Source organism: Carassius carassius, chromosome 23 (assembly GCF_963082965.1).
Source record: "Carassius carassius chromosome 23, fCarCar2.1, whole genome shotgun sequence".
NCBI lineage: Eukaryota > Metazoa > Chordata > Actinopteri > Cypriniformes > Cyprinidae > Carassius > Carassius carassius.
Window position 1 is genome coordinate 32,232,187 of NC_081777.1, and position 26,310 is coordinate 32,258,496.

A 26,310-nucleotide genomic window follows, 5' to 3' on the forward strand; every position below is an offset into this window, starting at 1 on the left:
CTGATGACATTTATTATTATTCTGATTATTATTTTATTGTTACAAAATTATTAAATATAAGCAAATGAATAAACAAGAAATTCAACATCATGATTAATGGCAGAAAAGTTTAAACTTTTTTTTTTTGTCTTTATATGTTTTTTTAAGTAAACAAATGGGATGTATCTGATAAACTGAATGAAGCTAAGTTTCTTTCTCAGTTTTACAAAATTTGCATATTGTCCAATAACTTAAAATGTATTTTCTGTTAGAAGTGCAATGTTTTTCAGGTCGGTCTCTATTGTAGATCATTGGCAGTAACTATGCTCTTTTTAACATTGTTTACATCTACAGTATGTGTAAACTCTATTATGAAGCAATTGCTTCATATGTTTATTTTTTACATTTTTATCATGAAGCTAAGCTCATATTAAAAGTTTAGGCATAATGGTTTTTCTCTTATTAAAGCAAAGCACTTTTATTTTGAACTATCAGCCGTTGGGACTTTTACGCCTGCGAAAACGGAAGCGGAAGTTGAGTTCATCGGCAGCGCAGTAGTGTTCTGGATGTTAGTAAACAGACTGAGATGTGTTTTTGAACATCATGAGCTCATATCTGATGCTGTTTCTGCTTCTGCTGGACATTTACTGCAGATCTGTGATCGGTAAGAACTCATGTAATCGATATCCGAGTCTGTCTGGACTCTGTTAGCGTGTTTTTGGTACCGTCTGTTGTTTACAACTCGATCAGCTTCATATCAAAAATACCTGTATTTCATACAATCGTTTATTAATCATGTGATCAGACAGAAACAATAATCAAATTAATAAAAAAGAAGGAAAACATTATTTCTCCATTCTATGTGTCTACACAATAATAGGTAAATAATTATTCAAAATATTATATGAATTCAGTTATACACAAATAAACAAACAACATTGTTGTTGTTGTTGTTGTAATAATACTACTGTATTGTAAAAACTAAAATAGTAGTTAATTAATTGATTATGCAAAGTAAGTTTTTGTTTCATTATTATTTAAATTATACAGATTGAGAAAATCAATAAAAGATTTACTACAGCAATAATACCACTGTACTGTAAAATAGAAATAAGTATTTAATGATAACTAATTATTATTATTCAAAATTTGTAATTATCGTTTAAATTATAGAAATGTAAAATATAAACAAATAAATATATATTACTATTTCAAAATGCCGTTGTACTGTAAAATAAAAATTAATATTTGATCAGAATAACGATTATAATTATTCAAAATTAGTATTATTATTCAAAATTTTTAGATTTATTGTTATTTAACAAATTAAACAAATAATAAATATAGAACTATTGCATTAATAGTATTGTACTGTAAAATAAAAATGAGTATTTAATAATAACTAATTATTATTATTGTTATTTAAAAATATTTTCATTATTATTTAAATTACCTTAATAAAAACAAAGCACTACTTTAGTCAAATAAATGAATATTTGATAATAATACTGATTATAATTATTATTAAAATATTAGATTTTATATTTATTTTATATTTTGCTTCATTATTATTAAAATCAAATAAATTAGTTAACAGCATTATTCCTATTGTACTGTAAAATGTAAAAAAAAAAAATTGTTGATATTAAAATTATAGAATATAAGCAAATCAATAAAAATATGTATTACTATTGCAAAACACTATTCTACTGTCAAATAAAAATGAATATATGATGGTAATAACGATTATAGTTAGTACTTAAAATATTTTGTTTCATTATTATTTAAATTAAGAAATTTAACACATCAATAAATGTAACACTATTGCAATAATACTATCACATAAATGAGTATTTAATAACAATATGAATAATTATTATTATATTGAATCACAGTTGTATGGAAGAATCTTGAAGCAATGTTATGCTGGATTGAATGAGGAGAAACAGGTTTGCACATATACAGTCAGATGTGTGTGTGTGTGTGTGTGTGTGTGTGTGTGTGTCTCAGCGTATCTGAGCTCTCCTCACGTGGCTCAGGAGGCGGTGTACACCGAGCAGCAGAGTCCGGTGATGAGCCGCCCGCTGGCCCTGACCTCATCCTCTGGTGAGTGACCCTCCAGAACAGACCCTAGTTCACATGTGTCTTTAATCTAGAGTTAAACGAGAGAGAGTGTGTCTGAACCCTGTACAGAGCATCCAGCAGAATGTGTGTGTGTGTGTGTGTGTTCAGCGGCTCCAGCGGTGAACGACAGTTACCTGTCCAGGTGTCCCAGCGGCGGTCAGTGCTCCAGACTCCCGGCCGACTGCATCATCTGCTCGTTTCATCACAACTGCAGCTACGGCCGTCCGACTAACTTCACCTGCAGAGCTAAAGCAGGCGTCCACTGTGTGGTGAGACCACAGCGTGTCCAGTTTGACATGTCCACTCCTCTGTGTGCGATCAGAGAGTACACTACACTTCTAGAGCCCTGTGAAAATTTTCCCCAAATTCTGTTTTATTTTTACTCCGTTTTTTTTTTTAAAGGGATACTCCACCATAAAATGAAAATGGTCATTAATCACTTATCCCCATGTCGTCCCTAACTCGTAAAAGCGTTGTTGTCTTCAGAACACATTTTAAGATATTTTGGATGAAATCCGGGAGGCTTGTGACCGTCTCATAGACTGAAGGGTTAATAACAGAGTCAAGATCCAGGAAAGGTATGAAAGCTGTGGTCAGAACAGTCCATCTGCCATCAGACGTGCTAAATCATTTTATACAGAACATACAAAGACAAAACAATTACTTAAAAGACCTTAATACTGTACGTTACGTTATCACACATTGTCATAAATCAAAACATTATTTTAGTATTGTTTTTATAATATAATTTTGTTTTGTATTTTCTGCCTTTATGTTCATTTTAGTTCTTCTGTTTTTGTTTTCGTTTTTATTTATTTTTTTATTGTCTGTATGTTTTATATTAATAATTTAATTTCAGTTTTAATTTGTTATTTTAGGACATAAATGTAAATCAAATGAAAATGAGAAATGCTGCCTTGGCAGCTAGATTAAATAAAGTAAGTTTTGGTTTTATGCTTTTTATTTCAATTAGCCTAAGATTTCTTTATTTTTTTAGTAATGGCAATTTGGCAATTCCGGCTCAGTGCAGTGTGGACATCTGTGGAGGTGAGTTTGAGGGGTTGGTGGTCTGCTGAGGGTGTGATTTTGGTGGCCGTCTCCTTGCTGTCGCTGTTGAAGAGAGCATAGAAGTCATTTAGCTCGTTAAGAAATAAGACGTCCGTGACCGTTGGAGTGGAGTTGCTTGACTTGTAGTCAATGATGATCTGGATGCCCTGCCACATGCGTCGGGGGTCAGAGTTGGAAAAGTGTTCCTCTACCTTCAGCTTGTAGCGGTACTTGGTCTTTTTGATGCCCCTTTTCAGGTTAGTCCTGGATTTACTGTAGGCCTGAGCATCATCTGACCTGAAGGCAGCAGAAGTCGCACCTCCTTGTTCATCCATGGCTTCTGATTAGGATATGTTGTATCTGTTTCTCTGTTGTAACACTGTCAATGGTGGTGTTGATGTGATCCAGTACAGAGGAGGTGTAGATATCAATGTCCGTGTGAGAGCCACAGGCAGCCTGAGAAGCAAACATACTCCAGTCAGTGTGTTGAAACCTGTCCTGAAGTAAAGAGTCTGCTCCAGTTGGCCACACTTTGATGGTCCTCACTGATGGCTTCACACGGTTGAATACTTCGGGGTGAGAAACAAAGAAAGGTGATCAGACTGTCCGAAGGGGGGGAGGGGGGTCGCGATGCAAGCTCCATTAATGTTTGTGTAAACATGATCCAAAGTTTTGTCTCCTCTGGTGTGGCAGGAAACATGCCGGTGGAATTTGGGGAGCACTGTCTTTAATTTGCAGTGATTAAAATCACCCGCGACAATAAAAGCAGCCTCCGGGTGAGCAGTCTGTTGTTTACTAATGGCTGCATGAAGTTCATTCAAAGCAAGCTTGGCATTAGCATCCGGTGGAATATAGACTGCGGTTATTATGGGGGAAGTGAACTCCTGCGGCAAGCTTTGTTGACATAAATGCACAATCCACCACCTCTTGTCTTACCGGAGTCATCTGCCGTTCTATCTAACCGGAACGTGTAGGCATTATTTTGAGTTGCATATTTATTTATTGCCTTTTTTTAAACATTTATTTTTACATTCTGAACACTTTCACTCTTTTGATGGATATCTGTTATTGATTTATTTTCCCTTTCCCCAGTGTTTAATCTGACTCTCATTTCGAACTGAAGACATCAGGTGCTCTGTTCATCATCTGTGCACTTCTGACATCAACAGGATCAGATTTCGGAGCATCTGATTTGATAAATACTCTGCTGGTTGTTTTATAATGAGAAATGAAGATAAAGAGCGCAGATGTTTGAAATGGTGTGTGTGTGTGTGTCTCAGAGCGACCCGAGTCGGCCGCAGCAGAACTTCTCGCTCACGCTGGACTGTCGCTTCTGTTGGCAGCTGGATGCGTCTCAGTACATCTGCTCAGACTCCAGCAGCTGCACGACGGTGTCCTGTCCACGCAGACGCTACAACACCAGCTGTGAAGCTGTGGAGCACGTGCACTGCCTCGGTACACACACACACTCTTCTCTCTTCTTTAAGCATGAACTGATCAAATGTGTTACATGCATGTGTGTGTTGTGTTGTTCACAGGGAAGCGAGTGTTTCAGAAGCGTCTGTTCTGTAACTGGACGGGGGGGTATAAGTGGTCCACGGCTCTGGCTCTCAGGTGATGCCCTTCACATGCAGGACAATCACAAACAAGACAGCTGTGTGTTAGTATGATGAAATAAATCTGTCATCTGGATTTGATTTATGGTTTGTGTGATGGACAAACACACTCGTGTTTTATGACTGTTGCAGCATCGTTTGTTTTTGTTTGAAGGTGTCTTTTATAATAATACTGATGATAATGCTAAATGAATTCAATGAAGTTGAATTTTCAGACTTTTACCCCTATGTAGTTTTTCATAGAAATGTAAGAACTTAATGAATATTTAGTGATTCTTTAGGGATTGTCAAACATGTTTGGTGCAAGATGCACTTTTTAATTTGTCATTTTGGGTTTCTTCTCATGTTTTTAGCACCATATTACAAAGCCTTAAGGAGCTTTGCAATAATTAAAAATATACAGACTTTTATGTGTGCACAAAGCATTAAAGAGACTTAAGGCCTTGACATATGACATACTGCCCTTACAAAAGCCAAAGGTTTTTATTTGTAAAATACCAGGCTTTTTTGAATAAACCCTTGACATTGACAGACACAATGCACACAGCTGTATGATGCCATCCCCACTAAAGAAATGTACCGACCCCAAACTTCTGCACTGTAGTGTATATTCTTAGAAAAGATTTCTATTTTAAAAAACACTCTTCTTTTTATCTCTTTATTCATCAAATAATCCTGAAAAAAAGTATCAGTTTCCAAAAAAAAATCTGAAGCAGTTCAACAGTTTCAGCTCTGATAATAAATCATCATATTTTCATGATTTCTGAAGATCATGTGACACTGAAGACTGGAGGAATGATGCTGAAAATACAGCGGAGCATCACAGAAATACATTACACAAATTCAAATCATAATATTACATATTTTCCTGTATTTTTGATCAAATACGGTGTTGTTGGGCGGATGCTAGCTTGCTCCTATGTTTGCTAGGATACCTGAGGTTTGTAAATTTGAGTCTGGTAAAGTATATGAAATGTGTAAGCGGATGTTTGTGTGTGCAGCGTCACTCTGGGGGGCTTCGGAGCGGACCGCTTCTATCTGGGCCAGTGGAGAGAAGGTCTGGGGAAGCTCTTCAGCTTCGGCGGTCTGGGCGTCTGGACGCTGATCGACGTGCTGCTGATCGCTGTGGGATTCGTGGGACCAGCCGATGGCTCTCTCTACATCTGAGGCTTCACCATTCACACGGAGCAGGTCCCCAGGCCTTCAGAGGAAGACTGATGAACACGCTTTGTGGTTCAGAGTCTGAAACATGTAGAATATGTATCATAACTTAATGTTACTGCTGTATGTATATATGAGTGTGATTCTCACGGTTGATTTCTGATTAAAACTCAGTCAGGTTGATGATGATTCTCACCTTTACATCTTTATCTGTCAATATTCCTCACAGATTCAGCAACACAACACAAATCTGACGGTTCAAAGTTCTGGTTTGGGTTTGTTGATGCATCACTCCATGAATCAGAAAATTGTGATATCTCGTGTGATCACAATGGCATAAAAAATAAAAAAAGGTAATCGTGGCTTTTCATATCACAATTCAGATTTTGTCTTGCAATGCTGTGTTTATATCTCACAGTTACGAGAAGAAAAGTCAGAAATGAGATGCAAACTCTGAAATGTGATAGAAACTGAAGAGCAAGATTTTAAAGCAGAATTGTGAAATATGCAAACTTGCAATTGTGAGGGAAAAATTACGTTACTTTATATCTGGCAATTGTTTATATATATACATATATATATTTTTTTTTTGTTTTGTTTTTTTTTTGCAAGAAAAATATTAAATATATAAAATATTTTTATCCTGTGGCAGAAAACAAGCTTCCATAGAAAATACTGTAAACACAGAAAACCAACACATTTTCACCATGTTTTTAGGAATAAAATGTATAAATCAGTGTGAGTGAAATCTGAACAAACAAACTAACGTCTTGATTTTACTGTACATTTCTGCCATATGGACATCCACTTGGAGATAGTCACCACTGATAAGCTGTTACTAAATATAATGTAGAATATTCTTTAAAAGCTGCTTTGCATCGTGAAAGACTCTATACGAATGAACTTGCATTGTACTGGTGCTTCTGATCAGTGAGTAGAGCTGCACTAGTGCTGGTGATGGAAGAGTTAACCAGCTCTGAATATTTGTAGAATGTGAAGATCTTGTGTAATCAGTCAGAACAGGACGCTTCGAGAGCCTTCGGGCTCTTTCATCGTGTTCCAGCCTGAACACACACACAGTGTGAGTGAATGTAAGTGCTGGTGTCATATCAGCACACACGTCTGTGTTTTTAGTTCATCCTGACCTTCGACTGCAGATTCTGTTCTCACTTTCACTTTCCTGCTTTAAAAAAGCACAAACCCCGCTGTGTTCCAAAGCTCCAGTACATACTGCACAGTGTACACTGCTGTTAAATAGTAGTACAGTGTGTTCCAAACCAGTGCTTCATGGGGATAGTTCACCCAAAAATCTTAAATCTGTCATTAGTCTCTTTTGTTGTTGGTCATGCAATGAAAGTCAGTGGAGTTCAGTGAGGTTTAGATCCTAACATTCTTCAAAATATCTTCTTTTATGTTCCACAAAATAAAGTTTTTTTTAATTATTATTAACCCATTTCTGTGTAAGAGAATCGGTGTGGTTTTAGGTTCTTCGAGATGCTATTATAGTTTTGTTTTTAATTAATATTTTTAATTTGTTTTATTTTTGGTTTTCATTTGGTTTTATTTTTAATGTCTATATAATTTTTATTATGATAAATGTTGCCTTGACAACTTAGCTGAAATAGTTTTAAGATTTTTTTTTTCACACTTAATGCAGATTTTATTTCAAGTAATGAAAATGTTTATAAGTAGTTAACTAAAACTGAAAATTAAATTTAAATGTATGCATTTAGCAGAGGCTTTTATCCAAAGCGACTTACAGTGCATTCAGGCTAACAATTTTTACCTGTCATGAAAATGAAATTAAAACCAATTTTAAAAATATTTGAAATAAGTGAAATACAATAAAACACCTCATACTTATTTTAAATGCAATATATTTTATAATGTAATATGCACTTTTTTAAGACGAAAGCACAACAAAATTACTCAAATAATGACACTAATAATAATTGAAATTATGAGTATCTGAATGATAACGGTTCACTCAGAGGAGGACTGATGGGGCTTTCAAGACATGTCACGTCAAGCACATTGCATTGTGGGATACGGTGTGCTGCATATATTTGGGCAAGTGCAGCAGGATAGTTTGCATGCTGTGCATTCTGCAGAAACTAGTGTGAGCAGTGTTTATAGCGTGCATAAGAGCAGTATTATCTGTTGTCCTGATCAGCAGATCTTGGGGATATACTGTGGCTGTACTCTGTTTGCTGTGCTTCACACAAACGAGCGCAGCAGCTTTGCAGGAAGGTCTGTGGTAATGATCTTCTGTGTGGTTTGTGTTTGTCAGATCTATCTTCCTCCTCATCCGTACCCACATGATCACTCATATAGCATCAGTTCATAATATGAATTGTTTTGCTTTTTAAAACACAAGGCATTATGTGGGGCAGCAGGAATATATAGAGTTCTACCAAACATGACCTTATCTATTTGCAAACAGTGCTGAGTAACTAGTTACACATAATTTGGATTGCGTAATCAGAACAGAGACAGTGAAGGTTCTGGAAAGCTACATTATACTTGATTGAGCATGTGCTCAATTCTTCCAGTTAGTCATGAGCCACATAATTCAGAAAATGCTTTAATATTATTACTTTATGAAGTCGGAGACCGAACACAGAGTTTAATCGACAAAAAGCAACTTTAAAAAAAAGTTGAAGCCATTACAGAGATGGATTTGCTTGTGATGGATAAATCACGAGATGCTTTCATTCGGTTCTCTGCTAAATGGACACTCTGGGCAAAGAAAGATGTTTCCAGCTAAACTGGGAATGATGGATCTCTTTCACCCAAAAAATGACCTATAATTGTTATTTGATGAGATGCTTATTCAGCCCAGTGTGACCCAGGTGTGCATGCACATAAAAGCACACTCGTTTAATGATATTAATGCACATTATCAGAGAATACTGCATTCTGAATCGAGCCTCCAACTCAGGTGTAATTTCACTCAGGACTGAACTCATCCGACCTGCAAAATCTCACTGAACTGGAGCATGCATTCGCTCAGCATCACCTCAGCATCCCGTGGAGATCAGACGGTTGCTAAGAAACATTACAACATCACATGGTCTCAAACTAAATTACCTTCGAGGAAATGGGAGTCAATGATCACCTTCCCAACAGATTAAAAACACTTGGGTTACAGTGCAGATCCTCAGAGAAAGTGACACCAAACCGCTCTGACGGATCTGATGTGATTGTGAACTCAAACCCTCAGATTATTGAGATTCTCAGTGAAACACCAGCCATTTATTTCAGCTCTCAGGAAGACTTAATGCAAACTGAATGCATAAGAGGAAATACATCTGATAGTGTTTGATTGATGCAAAAGGCTGGAGTCAAACTCTTGGCACCAATTAATCTGTCACTTGATATGGCTAATGCAAATACAATATTTAGCCCAAACAGTGTTTGTTCAATGTGTTAGACACTTCTGCTGTTAATGCATTACATAACCAGCACAGTTTTTTGCTTTCAGTTAATACTTCTGCATACCCCCAACAATATGCAGATCACTGTAATAATTGTTTTGTGCATTGCAGAGCAAGCAGAGAAGCAGCAAATGAAATGCAAAACAAAACGGCCAAAAGCAAAAGAACATTGAATCTGAAGAAATGAGCAATACCCCAGATAACTGCGATTGTAGTGATTTATTTGTACAGTAAGGAAGCAGACAGTGCATTGCCTCAAACCCAGGTTCGAAGACAGATACGAGGCATTTGTGCTCAGGACAGAAACCTCAAACACTCTTTCACAGACAGGACTCTACCGAAGAAAAAAAAAAAAAAACTCATCCCATCTTATCCACAAATCACTAAAATGAGAAGCACGTTAGAAAACAGAAACCAAACAGAAGTTAAAGCAAATAAAACAATCTATTTCCAGTGCCTGGGCTCCCGGGATTTCGACCAGGGCTTCATCAGATCCGAGCGCCTGAAGCACGACCCACACAGAACACATGTACAGTATTTACACCGGAGTCAGACACCGGGAGAATCTCCTTACAACGGAAAACACGGCTGCGACTTAAAACCAAAACACTTTCAGAACAGCTCCCCTCTTGTTGTGGTGCCATCATTCAGTGAGAAATTAAGATGTATAAAACGTTAACAAAAATAGCATATAGGAAAAGGATTTACAAAAAGACAGGCCAGTCCTACGGAGATGTCACGACTGCTTTGAGAGTGCGAGGGTCGAGAGGGATGGTCTTCAGAGACAGGTTTGAGTGGATACAGCCTTGCCTCGCTCTACGGAGGGAGATGAGTGGAAGCCTCTTGTCCCATCCGGACCCTTCGGGAGTCGAACCACGCCTGGAGGAAGACCATCAGCATTCTGGATCTTCCTCCCGAGCATCGGGCTTCCCACCGGGCTGCTCTCCTGACTGGCCACCTGCTTCCTCCGCTGGACCCAAGGACTTCCCAAAGGGGTCAAGCTGCTGTCCGAGGAATAGTCCGCCCATCGGCGACCCGGTTCGGGGCTCAAGCGCTCCTCGCTGGCCAGTGGAGACTTCCCCGAGAGAGGTGTCTTGCGCTGGGTGCAGGGACTGGCTCGTGGGCTGCTCCAGGGACTGGAGCGTGGAGACACCGCCGGACTCAGGTGATTGGGCCCGCCGCTCGTGGGGCTCAGCTTGTTGCAGGAGCGTGATTTGCGGGCCAGACGTGGCGAGGTGGGATTGCTCTCCGTTTCTGAGGAACTCGCGGCCGAGTCGTCTCCGCCGTGATACTGCAGCTCTCGGACGCGGCTGTTGAGCGAGTGGCTCTTGCGGATGACGCAGACTCCCTCGTCTCGGTCCTTTGGGATCTTCTTCTTGGGAGGCTTGGTGCCGATTAGAACCACCTTCAAATTGAGATATTTGTGTTAAAGCCCAGAATTTGTCAAGTGATTAAAATAAGCCCCATGAAGCCAGCCAAGGGCCATTTAATAAAACAATTATTCCAAAATTGGAGTCAGGTTTCACAAAATAAAACTGAGAAAATAAAGTGTAATGATAATATTAAAAACAGTATTGTTCCACCAAACGGTGTAGCTTCTCAGAATCAGTTGTGGTTGCCGAGCAACACCAAGACATAAACAAAAGCTGTGTTACTTTGTAACGTACAACAGCTTTGAACAAGGCTCAACCAATAGAGAATCAAGTTCGAATCCGAATCGGTTTTATAAACTAGATTTAAACCTCGCAAAGACTGAACTATTCTAGTGGCAGAAAAAGACAGTTTTCCAGTAGCAGTCTATGGAAGCCAAGTACAGCAGCCAACATTTGAAGTGGATCAAGTAAGTTTAAAGTTGAACAAGAACAATTTGATTTTAGGATAACTTTAAAAGGTTTCGATACACTTCAAATGTTGACTAGTGTGATAAAAAAAAAAGGCACATTTGACTTCATTCCAACATCTCACACTTCTGATAAGGAGAAACAAATCCTCATTCTCTCTTTTGCATTCGGCTCAGAATCATGATTTTACATTCCTGACATCTGGCTACCCCCCCCCCCCCCCCAGAGTTGACAAACTCTCTATTGTTGCATTAAATAAATTAAATAAATGCTAATAATCGTGACTAATCGTTGCCAAGCACTACTTTTTACAATTAAAATGTTACAAAAAGAACCACCTTCAATCCCAGCGGCCCTCGAGCGCCCGACTCTCTACCGACCGCCTCATGGGCTTTCATCGCCGCCTCCACTTCTTCGTACTCCACGATGGCGCACTCCTCCGTTCCCAGCTGTGAGTAACGCCCGCTCAGTTTCTTCAGATTGGCTGGCAAGTCCTTCCCGGGTTTGAGAACCCGCACCGACGCGATAGGCCCGTAGTTTCCAAAGGCCTTGAGCAGGAGCTCCATCAGACACTCCTGCTGGGTGGCTCCTGCCTCGCCGTCGGCCCCGAGTGCGACTCCCAGCTCCGGCCAGCGCTTGAGTTCACTCAGCAGCAGCATGCGACTCGGCAGAGACTCGCTGGCGAACACTGGCACCGTCGTCCTGCGCCGCACCTTACGGCCCTCATCGTTCAGCTCCAGCAGCTCGGAGTGACGCAAGGCGTATGCCGTGGTTCTCCAGTCCCGCGTCAAGTGCTTGACCTGAGGAAGAGACGGAGATGCATTTAACCTCCCTTCAGGTATGACCACGAATCACTCAGACCCTTTTCACATTTCCAGGGTTCTCAGAAGTAGACATCATTGGGTAAACTGGAACACTCATTCGCTGTCATCTCAGCATACTGTGGACATCAGACGGCTGTTAAGAAATAAACTGGAAAATGTGTCGAATTAAAAAAAGGTGGTAGCAAAACCTTTATTTTAACTTCAAGTAAACAAATGAAGTTTACAAACTTTTGTTTAAAATGTAGCTAAAATAAATTTTGCAACTTAAAATGTAGTTTTTTTTTTTTTTCAGGGATGCACGATATTATCGGACCGATATCAGAATAGGCAAAAAAATGGCTTTAAATGTAATTATCGGCCCGATATGAAATGCCGATATGTCTTGCTTAAACGTATTTTTGATTTAAAAGGTCAGAAGCTATAGCTTACATTAATTAATAAACATGATGCACGTACATTAAATAATTTTATATATAGATTTATACAGTGTAATGTAAAAAAAAATGTAAACTGAGCTCTAAAAGAAATTTTTTGCTTTAGACCATCTACAAATGTTCAATATTAATTAAAAGTGATTAATATACAGTTTATTCAGTTATTTTCAAAGCTTCAGTGTACATAAAATAATTTCACTATTTAATTCCAACAAGTGAGTTAGCTGAAAACATTTACATTTACATTTATTCATTTAGCTGACGCTTTTATCCAAAGCGACTTACAATTGCTATATATGTCAGAGGTCGCATGCCTCTGGAGCAACTAGGGGTTAAGTGTCTTGCTCAGGGACACATTGGTGTCTCACAGTGGATTCAAACCCGGGTCTCTCACACCACAGGCATGCGTCTTATCCACTGCGCTAACACCACCCCTAACCAAAGTTTGAAAACTAACCAAAATTAAAAATAATTTGCTTCTAATTTCCAAACAGGAGAGACTTGTTTCCCAAAAATGGGTTGAAATAGATCAGCTTCGGCTATCGGCCAAAATTAGTTGAGAAATATCGGCATTTCGGATATTGGCAAAAATCTGGTTTCGTGCATCTCTCTGTGCTGGTTTTTCAAAGAAAAATTGGATTGGACGACCCTAATCCAGATAGATTTCCAAATCTGGATTACTAGAGCTCTACAGAGCCCCTAAAGAGACATGAGAAAAAAAAATTGCCAATGTTTTGTATTCTAGTTTTGCATTTACATAAATAACTACTTCTGACTGGTTCATTATATTTTTGTTCCTGAAATCTACCCTTCTACTGGGATCAGAATAATCCAGTTTTTTGGATGAAAATATCCTTAATTTACAAAAACGTTTTGAACACAAACTGAGGATTTAATCCAGATCAAAAACTAGATTTTATTATCTGATCGGAATTCAGAATCCACCACCAATTCAAGATTTGAATTGCCAAAATCTGATCAATTACTTTTGAACAACTGGTCAATGCAGCTCCAGAGAAAGTGACTCGAACCGCTCTGACGGATCTGATGTGATCATTAACTCAAACCCTCAGATTACAGAGACACTCCGTGAAACACAAACTATTTATTTCAGCTCTCAGGAAGACTTAATGCAAACAATGCATAAAATGAAATGCATTCGGTAAAGTTTGACTGATGCAAAAGTTGGAGTCAAACTCTTGGCACCAATTAATCGGTCACTTGATATGGCTAATGCAAATACAATATTTAGCCCAAACAGTGTTTGTTCAATGTGTTAGACACTTCTGCTGTTAATGCATTACATAACCAGCACAGTTTTTTGCTTTCAGTTAATACTTCTGCATACCCCCAACAATATGCAGATCACTGTAATAATTGTTTTGTGCATTGCAGAGCAAGCAGAGAAGCAGCAAATGAAATGCAAAACAAAACGGCCAAAAGCAAGAGAACATTGAATCTGAAGAAATGAGCAATACCCCAGATAACTGCGATTGTAGTGATTTATTTTTTACAGTAAGGAAGCAAACCCAGGTTCGAAGACAGATACGAGGCATTTGTGCTCAGGACAGAAACCTCAAACACTCTTTCACAGACAGGACTCTACCGAAGAAAAAAAAAACTCATCCCATCTTATCCACAAATCACAAAAATGAGAAGCAGTTGTAAACTACATGTACTTACTATATGGTAAAGGTTAGGATTAGAGTTTGTGTACTTCTATGTAATCATGCATAATTGTTATTTTAATGGTACTTGTAACGCAACAAAGACAACTTAAAATAAAGTTTTACCCCATAAATAGTACCATGGTAATGGAAATATAGATTTCTTTGGACATGTACCATAGTTATTTGATGTAATGCAATGCATGAACCCCGGGTAAGGATCAAAACATGTGGATAAAGAGTAATAAAAATATGATTTACTGTATAACAATGATTATTACACAATGAACAGGTTGCATCCACTTACATTGTAGCTTAAGTTACAATGGATTATATTTCCCATAGTTGTGTAGTTTAAGGCTCATGTCATGCCATTGTTTAAGATCTGAATAATAACTTAATACGTCTTAATGTTTTACTGTAAAATGACAAACACAAAGTCTTCATGAAAACATCCAAAAAGTGTTCTTTGTCTGCTTTAAATTCACTTTGTTTATAGCAGACCAGTTATGATAATAAACAATACTACTAATATTTCTCAAACAGCCATTAGATCAGATATGCTTTACAATGATTTGTATACTGAAAAGCGCTAAACAAATAAACTTGAATCCACTCCCGAGATGTAAGATACTGTGTGCAGAGATCTTATAAACAATGTCAAGATAATAATCCTTTATAAATTAAGTGGATTTAATATGGTATTCATTGGGTTTTGAATAATCATACTCTTAAAAATTATAATCACAAATACGCAAGTATTATAATGCATAATGATTTAAAGAGCTGATACAACAAGGTTTTTTATAATGCCTTCAGAATACCCTTATAACGCATTATAAATACAGGCTTCATAGAAAGCATTTCCATAACATTCTTAAATCAAAATATATTTACTTGAAGCAAAGTGTCATAAGATTGTTCTTTAAAACAGGAAATATCAGGGAAAAAAAATCTTGTTTTTCCTTTGAATTAGGTTTGTTTTATTTTTCTAACCCCTTTGGCTGATATACTTTCTTGGTTTAAGGTCACTTAATTTTGATAATTTTTTTCCAAAAACAAGATTTCACATCCTATATCATTTTACTTCAGCTAAATATATCTTGCTAGAAAAGATGACAAATATGGCGCAAGTAAATCTTTTTTGCAGTACAATAAGAAAAACAACATTTCTGCCGCTTTCCAAAAGAGGGAAAAAAAAGAAATCGCTATCATTGGTCAAAAAGTCATGCATGTTAAATGTTGTTAGTGTTGTTGTATTAGAAACACTCACTAAAAGTGTTGACTAGTTTTCTGTAATGCAAGAAAACACCAAGTATCATTTGTAAATAATGATTTATGTTGTTAATAACTATATAAATGCACCACAGTCTGTGAAAAGGGTCCATTCATTAACACATGATTGCAGCTTGTTCAGTATTAATGTCTCAAAAGGAAAAATAATTATGTTTCCTCATCATTGCACATCAAAGTACAGCTTTAATTGAGACTGATGAAGCACAAAAGGCAGTGAGCGATTGATTTGACAAATGCATTCCCTCTTGCTTGTGATTTCTTATTGAAACGGGAAGTTAAAGTGGAACATCTTGAAATGCCTGATCCTTTTTTAAAAGCCAAGTGTCTATAAACCCATCATTAAGCAGCAATCAGAGGAAAGGTTGTGCTTCCATGAGTATTATTCTCATTCAGTTTCTTAAAACATCTTTAAATAAAAGGTTCTGAGTCATGAAGCAAACCAGCCTGCTCTCAGATGAACATGCACGGATTTAAAGCAAGAAAGAATTGAGAAGAGTAAACAAATGCAATGGGAATGTTTGAATCCTGTGAAATGTGATAATCAGAAACAGCAGCACAATATAGAACTACTGATCTTTAGTAATTAAGCATGAAAATATTATACCATCTTTGAGATCTATGGGCTGAATGGAGATCAATTACGTCTCTCGCAATGCCTCATGGGAGTGGGCAAGATTCTCATCTCCATGGTAACTGTGACTTCTCTGATTGGTGGATCTTCAATCAGGATTATGGGTAGTTCAGTTTCATAAAAATGTTGAAGTGATACTAAATACAAAAGGTGAAATCATACTAACCTGTGCCAATTACTCTACAGAGATGAGTGAAATCTCAATTAGAAAATTTTCTTTAATAGATCCAGAACCAGATATATCAAAATGAATTTATATATATATATATATATATTTATATATATATATATATATATAATACAACACCACAAGAAAAATAACAATAATTAAAAATATAATACTTGATATAACATTGTGTTATACTTTGTTAAACTTTATTTTGTAGACAAATTTCAAATGCTTATATCTGGTAAAAGTATGTGTCAGCTAGGAGTAAAATAAAATAGACAGTTAACAAGCGACACAGAACTGCTGTCTAGGTCATGAGGTATTGAACCTGGATCAAAGCATTTACCTTCTTGAAGGATGTGAGCAGCTTGACGCTGACGAAGCCTTGCTTGTTGCGGCGGACATGTTTGAGCAGGAAGGCATCATGCTCCAGGTTCTCATCCGAAAGATAATATTCAATCTGTGCCACCAGTTTCTGGATGAGCTCTGGGTCCGGAAGCTGCCAGCTCTCCTCCTCCAGCTCTCCGCCGCTGAGAGAAACAAACACACGCATCAATCCACTGACGGAGGAACACACAAACACACGCATCAATCCACTGACGGAGGAACACGCCTATTCCACTGATGGAGGAACACGCAAACACACGCATCAATCCACTGACGGAGGAACATGCATACACACGCATCAATCCACTGATGGAGGAACACGCATCAATCCACTGACGGAGGAACACACCAAACACACACATCAATCCACTGACGGAGGAACACACAAACACACGCATCAATCCACTGACGGAGGAACACGCATCAATCCACTGATGGAGGAACACGCAAACACACGCATCAATCCACTGACGGAGGAACACGCATCAATCCACTGATGGAGGAACACGCATCAATCCACTGACGGAGGAACACACATCAATCCACTGATGGAGGAACACGCAAACACACGCATCAATCCACTGACGGAGGAACACACCAAACACACATCAATCCACTGACGGAGGAACACGCATCAATCCTCTGATGGAGGAACGCACATCAATCGACTGACGGAGGAATGCGCATCAATCCACTGACGGAGGAACACACAAACACACGAATCAATCCACTGACGGAGGAAAGCGCATCAATCCACTGACGGAGGAAAGCGCATCAATCCACTGACGGAGGAACACACCAAACACACACATCAATCCACTGACGGAGGAACACGCAAACACACGCATCAATCCACTGACGGAGGAACACGCATCAATCCAATGACGGAGGAACACCAAACACGCGCATCAATCCAATGACGGAGGAACACACCAAACACACGCATCAATCCACTGACGGAGGAACGCGCATCAATCCACTGACGGAAGAACGCGCATCAATCCACTGACGGAGGAACAAGCATCAAACACAAACACATCAATCCACTGACGGAGGAACACACAAACACATGCATCAATCCACTGACGGAGGAATGCGCATCAATCCACTGACAGAGGAACACACAAACACGCATCAATCCACTGACGGAGGAACACGCATCAAACACAAACACACAATCCACTGACGGAGGAACACACAAACACACGCATCAATCCACTGACGGAGGAACGCGCATCAATCCACTGACGGAGGAATGCGCATCAATCCACTGACGGAGGAACACACAAACACACGCATCAATCCACTGACGGAGGAACACAAACACACGAATCAATCCACTGACGGAGGAACACGCATCAATCCATTGACGGAGGAAAGTGCATCAATCCACTGACGGAGGAACACACCAAACACACAGATCAATCCACTGACGGAGGAACACACCAAACACACGCATCAATCCACTGACGGAGGAACACACAAACACACGCATCAATCCACTGACGGAGGAACACACGCATCAATCCACTGACGGAGGAACACACGCATCAATCCACTGACGGAGGAACACACGCATCAATCCACTGACGGAGGAACACACGCATCAATCCACTGACGGAGGAACACACGCATCAATCCACTGACGGAGGAACACACGCATCAATCCACTGACAGAGGAACACACACATCAATCCACTGACAGAGGAACACACACCAACCACACGCATCAATCCACTGACGGAGAAACACACGCAAACCACACGCATCAATCCACTGACGGAGGAACACATGCCAACCACACGCATCAATCCACTGATGGAGGAACACACGCCAACCACATGCATCAATCTACTGACGGAGAAACACACACAAACCACATGCATCAATCCACTGACGGAGGAACACGCATCAATCCACTGACGGAGGAACACACGCATCAATCCACTGACAGAGGAACACACGCATCAATCCACTGACAGAGGAACACACGCATCAATCCACTGACAGAGGAACACACACCAACCACACGCATCAATCCACTGACGGAGAAACACACGCAAACCACACGCATCAATCCACTGACGGAGGAACACACGCATCAATCCACTGATGGAGGAACACACGCCAACCACATGCATCAATCTACTGACGGAGAAACACACACAAACCACATGCATCAATCCACTGACGGAGGAACACACGCATCAATCCACTGACGGAGGAACACACGCATCAATCCACTGACAGAGGAACACACGCATCAATCCACTGACAGAGGAACACACACCAACCACACGCATCAATCCACTGACGGAGAAACACACGCAAACCACACGCATCAATCCACTGACGGAGGAACACACGCATCAATCCACTGATGGAGGAACACATGCCAACCACACCCATCAATCCACTGATGGAGGAACACACGCCAACCACATGCATCAATCTACTGACGGAGAAACACACACAAACCACACGCATCAATCCACTGACGGAGGAACACACGCATCAATCCACTGACGGAGGAACACACGCATCAATCCACTGACAGAGGAACACACGCATCAATCCACTGACAGAGGAACACACACCAACCACACGCATCAATCCACTGACGGAGAAACACACGCAAACCACACGCATCAATCCACTGACGGAGGAACACATGCCAACCACACGCATCAATCCACTGATGGAGGAACACATGCCAACCACATGCATCAATCTACTGACGGAGAAACACACACAAACCACATGCATCAATCCACTGACGGAGGAACACATGCCAACCACACGCATCAATCCACTGACGGAGGAACACACAATCCACTGACGGAGGAACACACGCCAACCACACGCATCAATCCACTGACGAAGGAACACACGCATCAATCCACTGACGGAGGAACACACGCATCAATCCACTGACGGAGGAACACACGCTAACCACACGCATCAATCCACTGACGGAGGAGCACACGCCAAACACATGCATCAATCCACTGAGGGAGGAACACACACCAACCAAACGCATCAATCCACTGACGGAGGAACACGCGCATCAATCCACTGACGGAGGAACACACGCATCAATCCACTGACGGAGGAACAAATGCCAACCACACGCATCAATCCACTGACGGAGGAACACGCGCATCAATCCACTGACGGAGGAACACGCGCATCAATCCACTGACGGAGGAACACGCGCATCAATCCACTGGCGGAGGAACACACGCATCAATCCACTGACGGAGGAACAAATGCCAACCACACGCATCAATCCACTGACGGAAAAACACACGCATCAATCCACTGACGGAAAAACACACGCCAACCACACGCATCAATCAACTGATGGAGGAACACACAATCCACTGACGGAGGAACACATGCCAACCACATGCATCAATCCACTGACGGAGGAACACACACCAACCACATGCATCAATCCACTGACGGAGGAACACGCCAACCACACGCATCAATCCACTGACGGAGAAACACACGCATCAATCCACTGACAGAGGAACACACACCAACCACAAGCATCAATCCACTGACGGAGAAACACACGCAAACCACACGCATCAATCCACTGACGGAAAAACACACGCATCAATCCACTGATGGAGGATCACACACCAAACACGCGCAATCAATCCACTGACGGAGAAACACACGCAAACCACACGCATCAATCCACTGACGGAGAAACACGCATCAATCGACTGACGGAAAAACACACGCCAACCACACGCATCAACTGACGGAGGAACACACACACACACATCAATCCACTGACGGAGGAACACACACAATCCACTGACGGAGGAACACATGCCAACCACACGCATCAATCCACTGATGGAGGAACACACGCCAACCACATGCATCAATCTACTGACGGAGAAACACACACAAACCACATACATCAATCCATTGACGGAGGAACACATGCCAACCACACGCATCAATCCACTGACGGAGGAACACACGCCAACCACACGCATCAATCCACTGACGGAGGAACACATGCATCAATCCACTGACGGAGGAACACACGCTAACCACACGCATCAATCCACTGACAGAGGAGCACACGCCAAACACATGCATCAATCCACTGAGGGAGGAACACACCAACCAAACGCATCAATCCACTGACAGAGGAACACACGGCAACCACACGCATCAATCCACTGACGGAGGAAAACGCGCATCAATCCACTGACGGAGGAACACGCGCATCAATCCACTGATGGAGGAACACACGCATCAATCCACTGACGGAGGAACAAATGCCAACCACACGCATCAATCCACTGACGGGAAAACACACGCATCAATCCACTGACGGAAAAACACACGCCAACCACACGCATCAATCAACTGATGGAGGAACACACATCAATCCACTGACGGAGGAACACACAATCCACTGACGGAGGAACACATGCCAACCACATGCATCAATCCACTGAAGGAGGAACACACGCCAACCACATGCATCAATCCACTGACGGAGAAACACACAAACCACATGCATCAATCCACTGACAGAGGAACACACGCATCAATCCACTGACGGAGGAACACATGCCAACCACACGCATCAATCCACTGATGGAGGAACACACGCATCAATCCACTGACGGAGGAACACATGCCAACCACACGCATCAATCCACTGATGGAGGAACACACGCATCAATCCACTGACGGAGAAACACGCATAATCCACTGACGGAGGAGCACACACCAAACACGCGCATCAATCCACTGACGGAGGATCACACGCCAACCACACGCATCAATCCACTGACGGAGGAACACTCGCCAACCACACGCATCAATCCACTGACGGAGGAACACTCGCATCAATCCACTGATGGAGGAACACACGCATCAATCCACTGACGGAGGAACACACGCCAACCACACGCATCAATCCACTGACGGAGGAACACGCGCATCAATCCACTGATGGAGGAACACACGCATCAATCCACTGATGGAGGAACACACGCATCAATCCACTGATGGAGGAACACACGCATCAATCCACTGATGGAGGAACACACGCATCAATCCACTGATGGAGGAACACACGCATCAATCCACTGATGGAGGAACACACGCATCAATCCACTGATGGAGGAACACACGCATCAATCCACTGATGGAGGAACACACGCATCAATCCACTGATGGAGGAACACACGCATCAATCCACTGATGGAGGAACACACGCATCAATCCACTGATGGAGGAACACACGCATCAATCCACTGATGGAGGAACACGCGCATCAATCCACTGATGGAGGAACACACGCATCAATCCACTGATGGAGGAACACACGCATCAATCCACTGATGGAGGAACACACGCATCAATCCACTGACGGAGGAACACGCGCATCAATCCACTGATGGAGGAACACACGCATCAATCCACTGATGGAGGAACACACGCATCAATCCACTGACGGAGGAACACACGCCAACCACACGCATCAATCCACTGACGGAGGAACACATCAATCCGCAGCAGGGAGTCCGTCTGTTTCCCATCATCCCCCTGAAATCTCAGATTCCCCCACAATCCAACAGCAAAGCCTGCACCAAAACACAAGTGTCACAGCTCACTGCCCACAAACACCAACACACAAGCAGCACCGAGACCTCGCCATCTGACCACAGAACACACGCATGTTGTGTTTCCATGTTTTATGGGTTCATCCCATAGGCGTAATGGTTTTAATACTGTACAAACTGTATATCCAATCACCCAACACCAACCCTAACCCTCACAAGAAAACTTTCACATTTTTACATTTTCAAAGAACTTCATTCTGTATGATTTATAAGCTTGTGTCCTTATGGGGACCTAAAAAATGTCCCCACAAATTCATGTGGGGACATTTGATCCACATAACGGGATGCATACCAGGTACACACAAACACACACTCATTCCCTCATATACACGAACTCCCTCATACACACACAAACACTCATAAACGCACTCATACACTTACGCACACACTCACTCACGCACAAACACACTCACTCATGCACTCACTCACTCAAACACTCAAATTCACACACACACACACACACACGCAGCTCTGCTTCCAGCAGCAAAACAAATGTAATCTTTTCTGTGAGATTCCATGGCTTACCTCACCGACTGCTGGAAAGAACCTTCAGAAAACAAATTATACTGATGACTCACTGCCTTCTCCAGCCTAAAACCTTTAAAACGCATCCGCTCGGGACGCTCACACAAACTCCAGAAGAGAGCAGCTCTCCAGCAAAGGCAGGGAAGCCCTTGAAGCACAGAAAGCGGCCCATCAGCATCCACCCACTGCTGCGGAGCACAATAGCAGCATCAGCCGACTCATTAGTGCTCCACAACAATGCAGACGCAGCCGTGGGCCGCAGACGCACAACTGCGCACATCACACTTAACACTCACAGAGGGAAAGTGCTCAATACATGGGGGAGAGATTTAATTACACTTCAACAGCACTGATAAGCCAGGGGTCAGCGCTCGCTGCGGTCACTGAGGACACTCGTGAGCAGACCAGGGGCTTTCAAGGAAGAGCTAAGGGAATTTGTGGAAAAATGTAGAAAATTAAAATAAAATATTTAATAAACTAAGGGGGCTACAAGGAAGTGCTGGGGGATCAGTGGAAACTTGAGATAAGGGTTTAAAAATAAACACTAAAATATTAAAAAACTAGATTAAAACAAAAACTTGGGGATGGTAAAGAAGGGCTTGGGGATCCATGGAAAATACTTTTTTTGGACAGGTTTTAAAAAACAATAATAAGGATCATACAAAATAAATGACAATGTAAATAAAAACTTGAACAAAGATAAAAATTTAAATGAATACAGATTATGTCCAAATTAAAATTATACAAAAAAATATTAAAAACTGGGAGCTGCAAAAAGTGCTAGATCAGTGGAACAATTAGAACAGTAAAAAATAAAGATGAAAACATTTAAAGATTTTAATAGAGTATACAATAAAAATGGTTTTAAATAAACTGGGGCTGCAAGTGTGAAGTGTAAATTAAAAAAAAAAATTCTAAATTTAAATTAAAAATGTATGTTTATTAAAATCAAAGTTCGGAATAACACAATTTGATTTAAATAGATTTAACAATATAGCACCATAGTGACTAAAAATTCTGTAGTGTAACAATAGACACTAAATATTTTCCAAATAACTTACACATGTTTTTGGGATGTGACTCCCTCACAAGAGGATTTTGTAGAACCATTAAAAAAAAGTTTAATAACCCGTTACACACATGCAGATTAATATCGGTCCACCCAGAAATTGTAAGCAAATGTATTTCCAGTGAATATATTATAATGTCCAATTGTCCATACTAGCTATTATGAGACATTTGACATGTAGCAGTATTGCATCATACATGATCCCGGAGCACCAAAACAGTCATAAGTGTCAACTGAGACTTCTAACCTGAATAAATCATCTCTCCATTGATGTGTGGTTTGTTAGGATCAGACGATATTTGTCCGAGATACAACTATTTGAAAATCTGGAATCTGAGGGAGCAAAAAAATCTAAATATTGAGAAAATCATCTTTAAAGTTGTTCAGATGAAGTTCTTAGCAATGCATATTACTAATCAAACATTTAGTTTTGATATATTTATGGTAGGATATTTACTAAATATCTTCATGGAACATGCTCTTCTCTTAATATCCTAATGATTTTTGTCATAAAAGAGAAATGTATAATTGTGACTCATACAATGTATTGTTGTCTATTTCTACAAATATACGTCTGTGACACTGATGACTGCTTCTGTGCTGCAGGGACACTGATGTTGGTGGATGATTGGAGTGGATGGATCAATGGAGCAGGTGGAGCAACAGGTCTGGTCCCATTCCCAGAGCTGCGACAAGTGAATCTCTCTCTCACACACACACACACACACACACACACAATCATAATCACAAACATGCACTTTAATGGGGTCAAGCATTGTGAGCGCGTCTATTTATATCCTGGAAGCGCGGCTGGTGTGTGTGTGTGTGTGTGTCTGATAGAGAGACCAATGGCTCGATTCTAAGGAGATCGATTAGAAGCTGAAGGTTTGGAGTCCTCTACCTGGACTTCTCGTGCCTCGCGAGCTCGTCGTCGCTGCCCGTCTGGAGCTCGGTGGTGTTGGAGGCAGGCTCCTCGTCCTCCGCCGCTTGGATGGCCACGGTGATGGTGACCGGAGCGCTGATCTCCCGCGGCTCCTCGGTGCTCATGATCCCCGCCGTGAACGCCTCTTCCGCGGCTGCGTTTGATGGAGAACCGGCGGCGACGCGGCGCGGCGAACACAAACTCCCCAGACGCGTGTGAAGATCACAGAGAGCCGAGAGGACGCGCTCCGCGAGCGTCAGGATCCTCCGCCACGGAGACGGCGACGGCGCGTCGCGATCAGAGCAGGAAGGCGCGTCTTCAGCTGCTACTTCCTCATATGCAAGAGGCTCTGTGTGTTTGAATCGAGCTCTGGGATTGGGCCATGACGCCTCCCCAACCCACCAGCACAACTGAAGCCAGGAGGGCGGCAGCAGGAACGCGACGCAGCGCAGCAACGCGTTCATCGCGGCGGACATTACTTCGCGTCTCTTTCTCATTACTTAGAGACGGCGAGCGCCGCGCGGAGACATTTATATCAGTAAACCGTGATTGCTCCACGTGAAGGCAATTAAGAAAAGAAATATTATTATTATCATTAATATAGTTTGAGCGATATTTGGATATATATTTGGGAAGAAAAAGTCTAAACAAGAATGGTAATTGTTATCTCTCAATTATAAATGCATTTTATAAACTATTATATAATTGTATGTGTTGTGTGTACTGTGTGTGAGACAGATACAAATATTTATCCAATTTAATATATATATATATATATATATATATATATATATATATATATATAATAATAATAATGATATATGATGATTATGATAATAGTTATATTATTATTATTGTATAAAATATATAAACATATTTTATGTAGCCTATAAAAAGTATTATATATACAAATATTTATCCAATTTAATAGCCTAAATATAATTGTATTATATACACACACACATATATATATATATATATATATATATATATATATATATATATATGAGATTTTCAAATATGAATATATTATTATAATATTATTATCATTACATAATATTGAAGTTATCATTTAATTATTTTTTTACATTGGATAAAAATATACATTCATTACATACAAATATACACTTGAAATTCATTCATATACACACACACACACACACACACACACACACACACACACACACACACACACACACACACACACACACACATATTGAAACTGAAGCAGCAGATCTAGTGTGTGTGCAGTGCACTGGAGTTGTGACGTCACAAGTGTGAGTCACTGAGTGTGTGTGTGTGTGTGTGTGTGTGTGTGTGCGTGACTGAGCTCAGTCAGTGTCCTGCTTGCTTATGAAGAGCAGCACTGACACACACACACACACACACTCCAGGTTGAGTTTGAGATGCTTCTCTTCATATGAGCAGTGAAGCTGTGCATTATTGAAAGCCCAGTAACAAAGCCTCATCTGCTCAGGGTTAAAGCAGAGCTGTCTTTCTGTTCTCCATCATCTG

At 40.7% G+C, this 26,310-nt stretch overlaps 2 protein-coding genes across 3 annotated transcripts; one reads left to right on the forward strand and one right to left on the reverse strand.

Moving 5' to 3' along the window:
* The first annotated feature begins 501 nt into the window (after positions 1-501).
* LOC132102007 (TM2 domain-containing protein 3-like) lies at positions 502-6,481 on the forward strand. Of its 2 annotated transcripts, none has more exons than XM_059507220.1 (7): positions 502-643; positions 1,990-2,085; positions 2,212-2,372; positions 4,431-4,605; positions 4,689-4,764; positions 5,768-6,183; positions 6,372-6,481. In XM_059507220.1, exons 1-6 carry the CDS (start codon positions 583-585, stop codon positions 5,931-5,933), a joined length of 735 nt encoding a protein of 244 aa, XP_059363203.1. In that variant the 5' UTR covers positions 502-582; the 3' UTR covers positions 5,934-6,183; positions 6,372-6,481. The 2 variants fall into 2 exon arrangements, with proteins under 2 accessions (XP_059363203.1, XP_059363204.1); XM_059507221.1 differs by having other exon boundaries at positions 4,494-4,605.
* Positions 6,482-9,847: 3,366 nt separating this feature from the next.
* Positions 9,848-25,284, reverse strand: LOC132101791 (la-related protein 6-like). The gene is made up of 4 exons (XM_059507005.1): positions 24,775-25,284; positions 16,573-16,756; positions 11,544-12,005; positions 9,848-10,769 (listed from the first exon to the last, which is right to left on the reverse strand). The coding sequence occupies exons 1-4, from the start codon at positions 25,269-25,271 to the stop codon at positions 10,143-10,145; spliced, it is 1,770 nt and encodes a 589-aa protein (XP_059362988.1). The 5' UTR covers positions 25,272-25,284; the 3' UTR covers positions 9,848-10,142.
* Between the last annotated feature and the right edge of the window lie 1,026 nt (positions 25,285-26,310).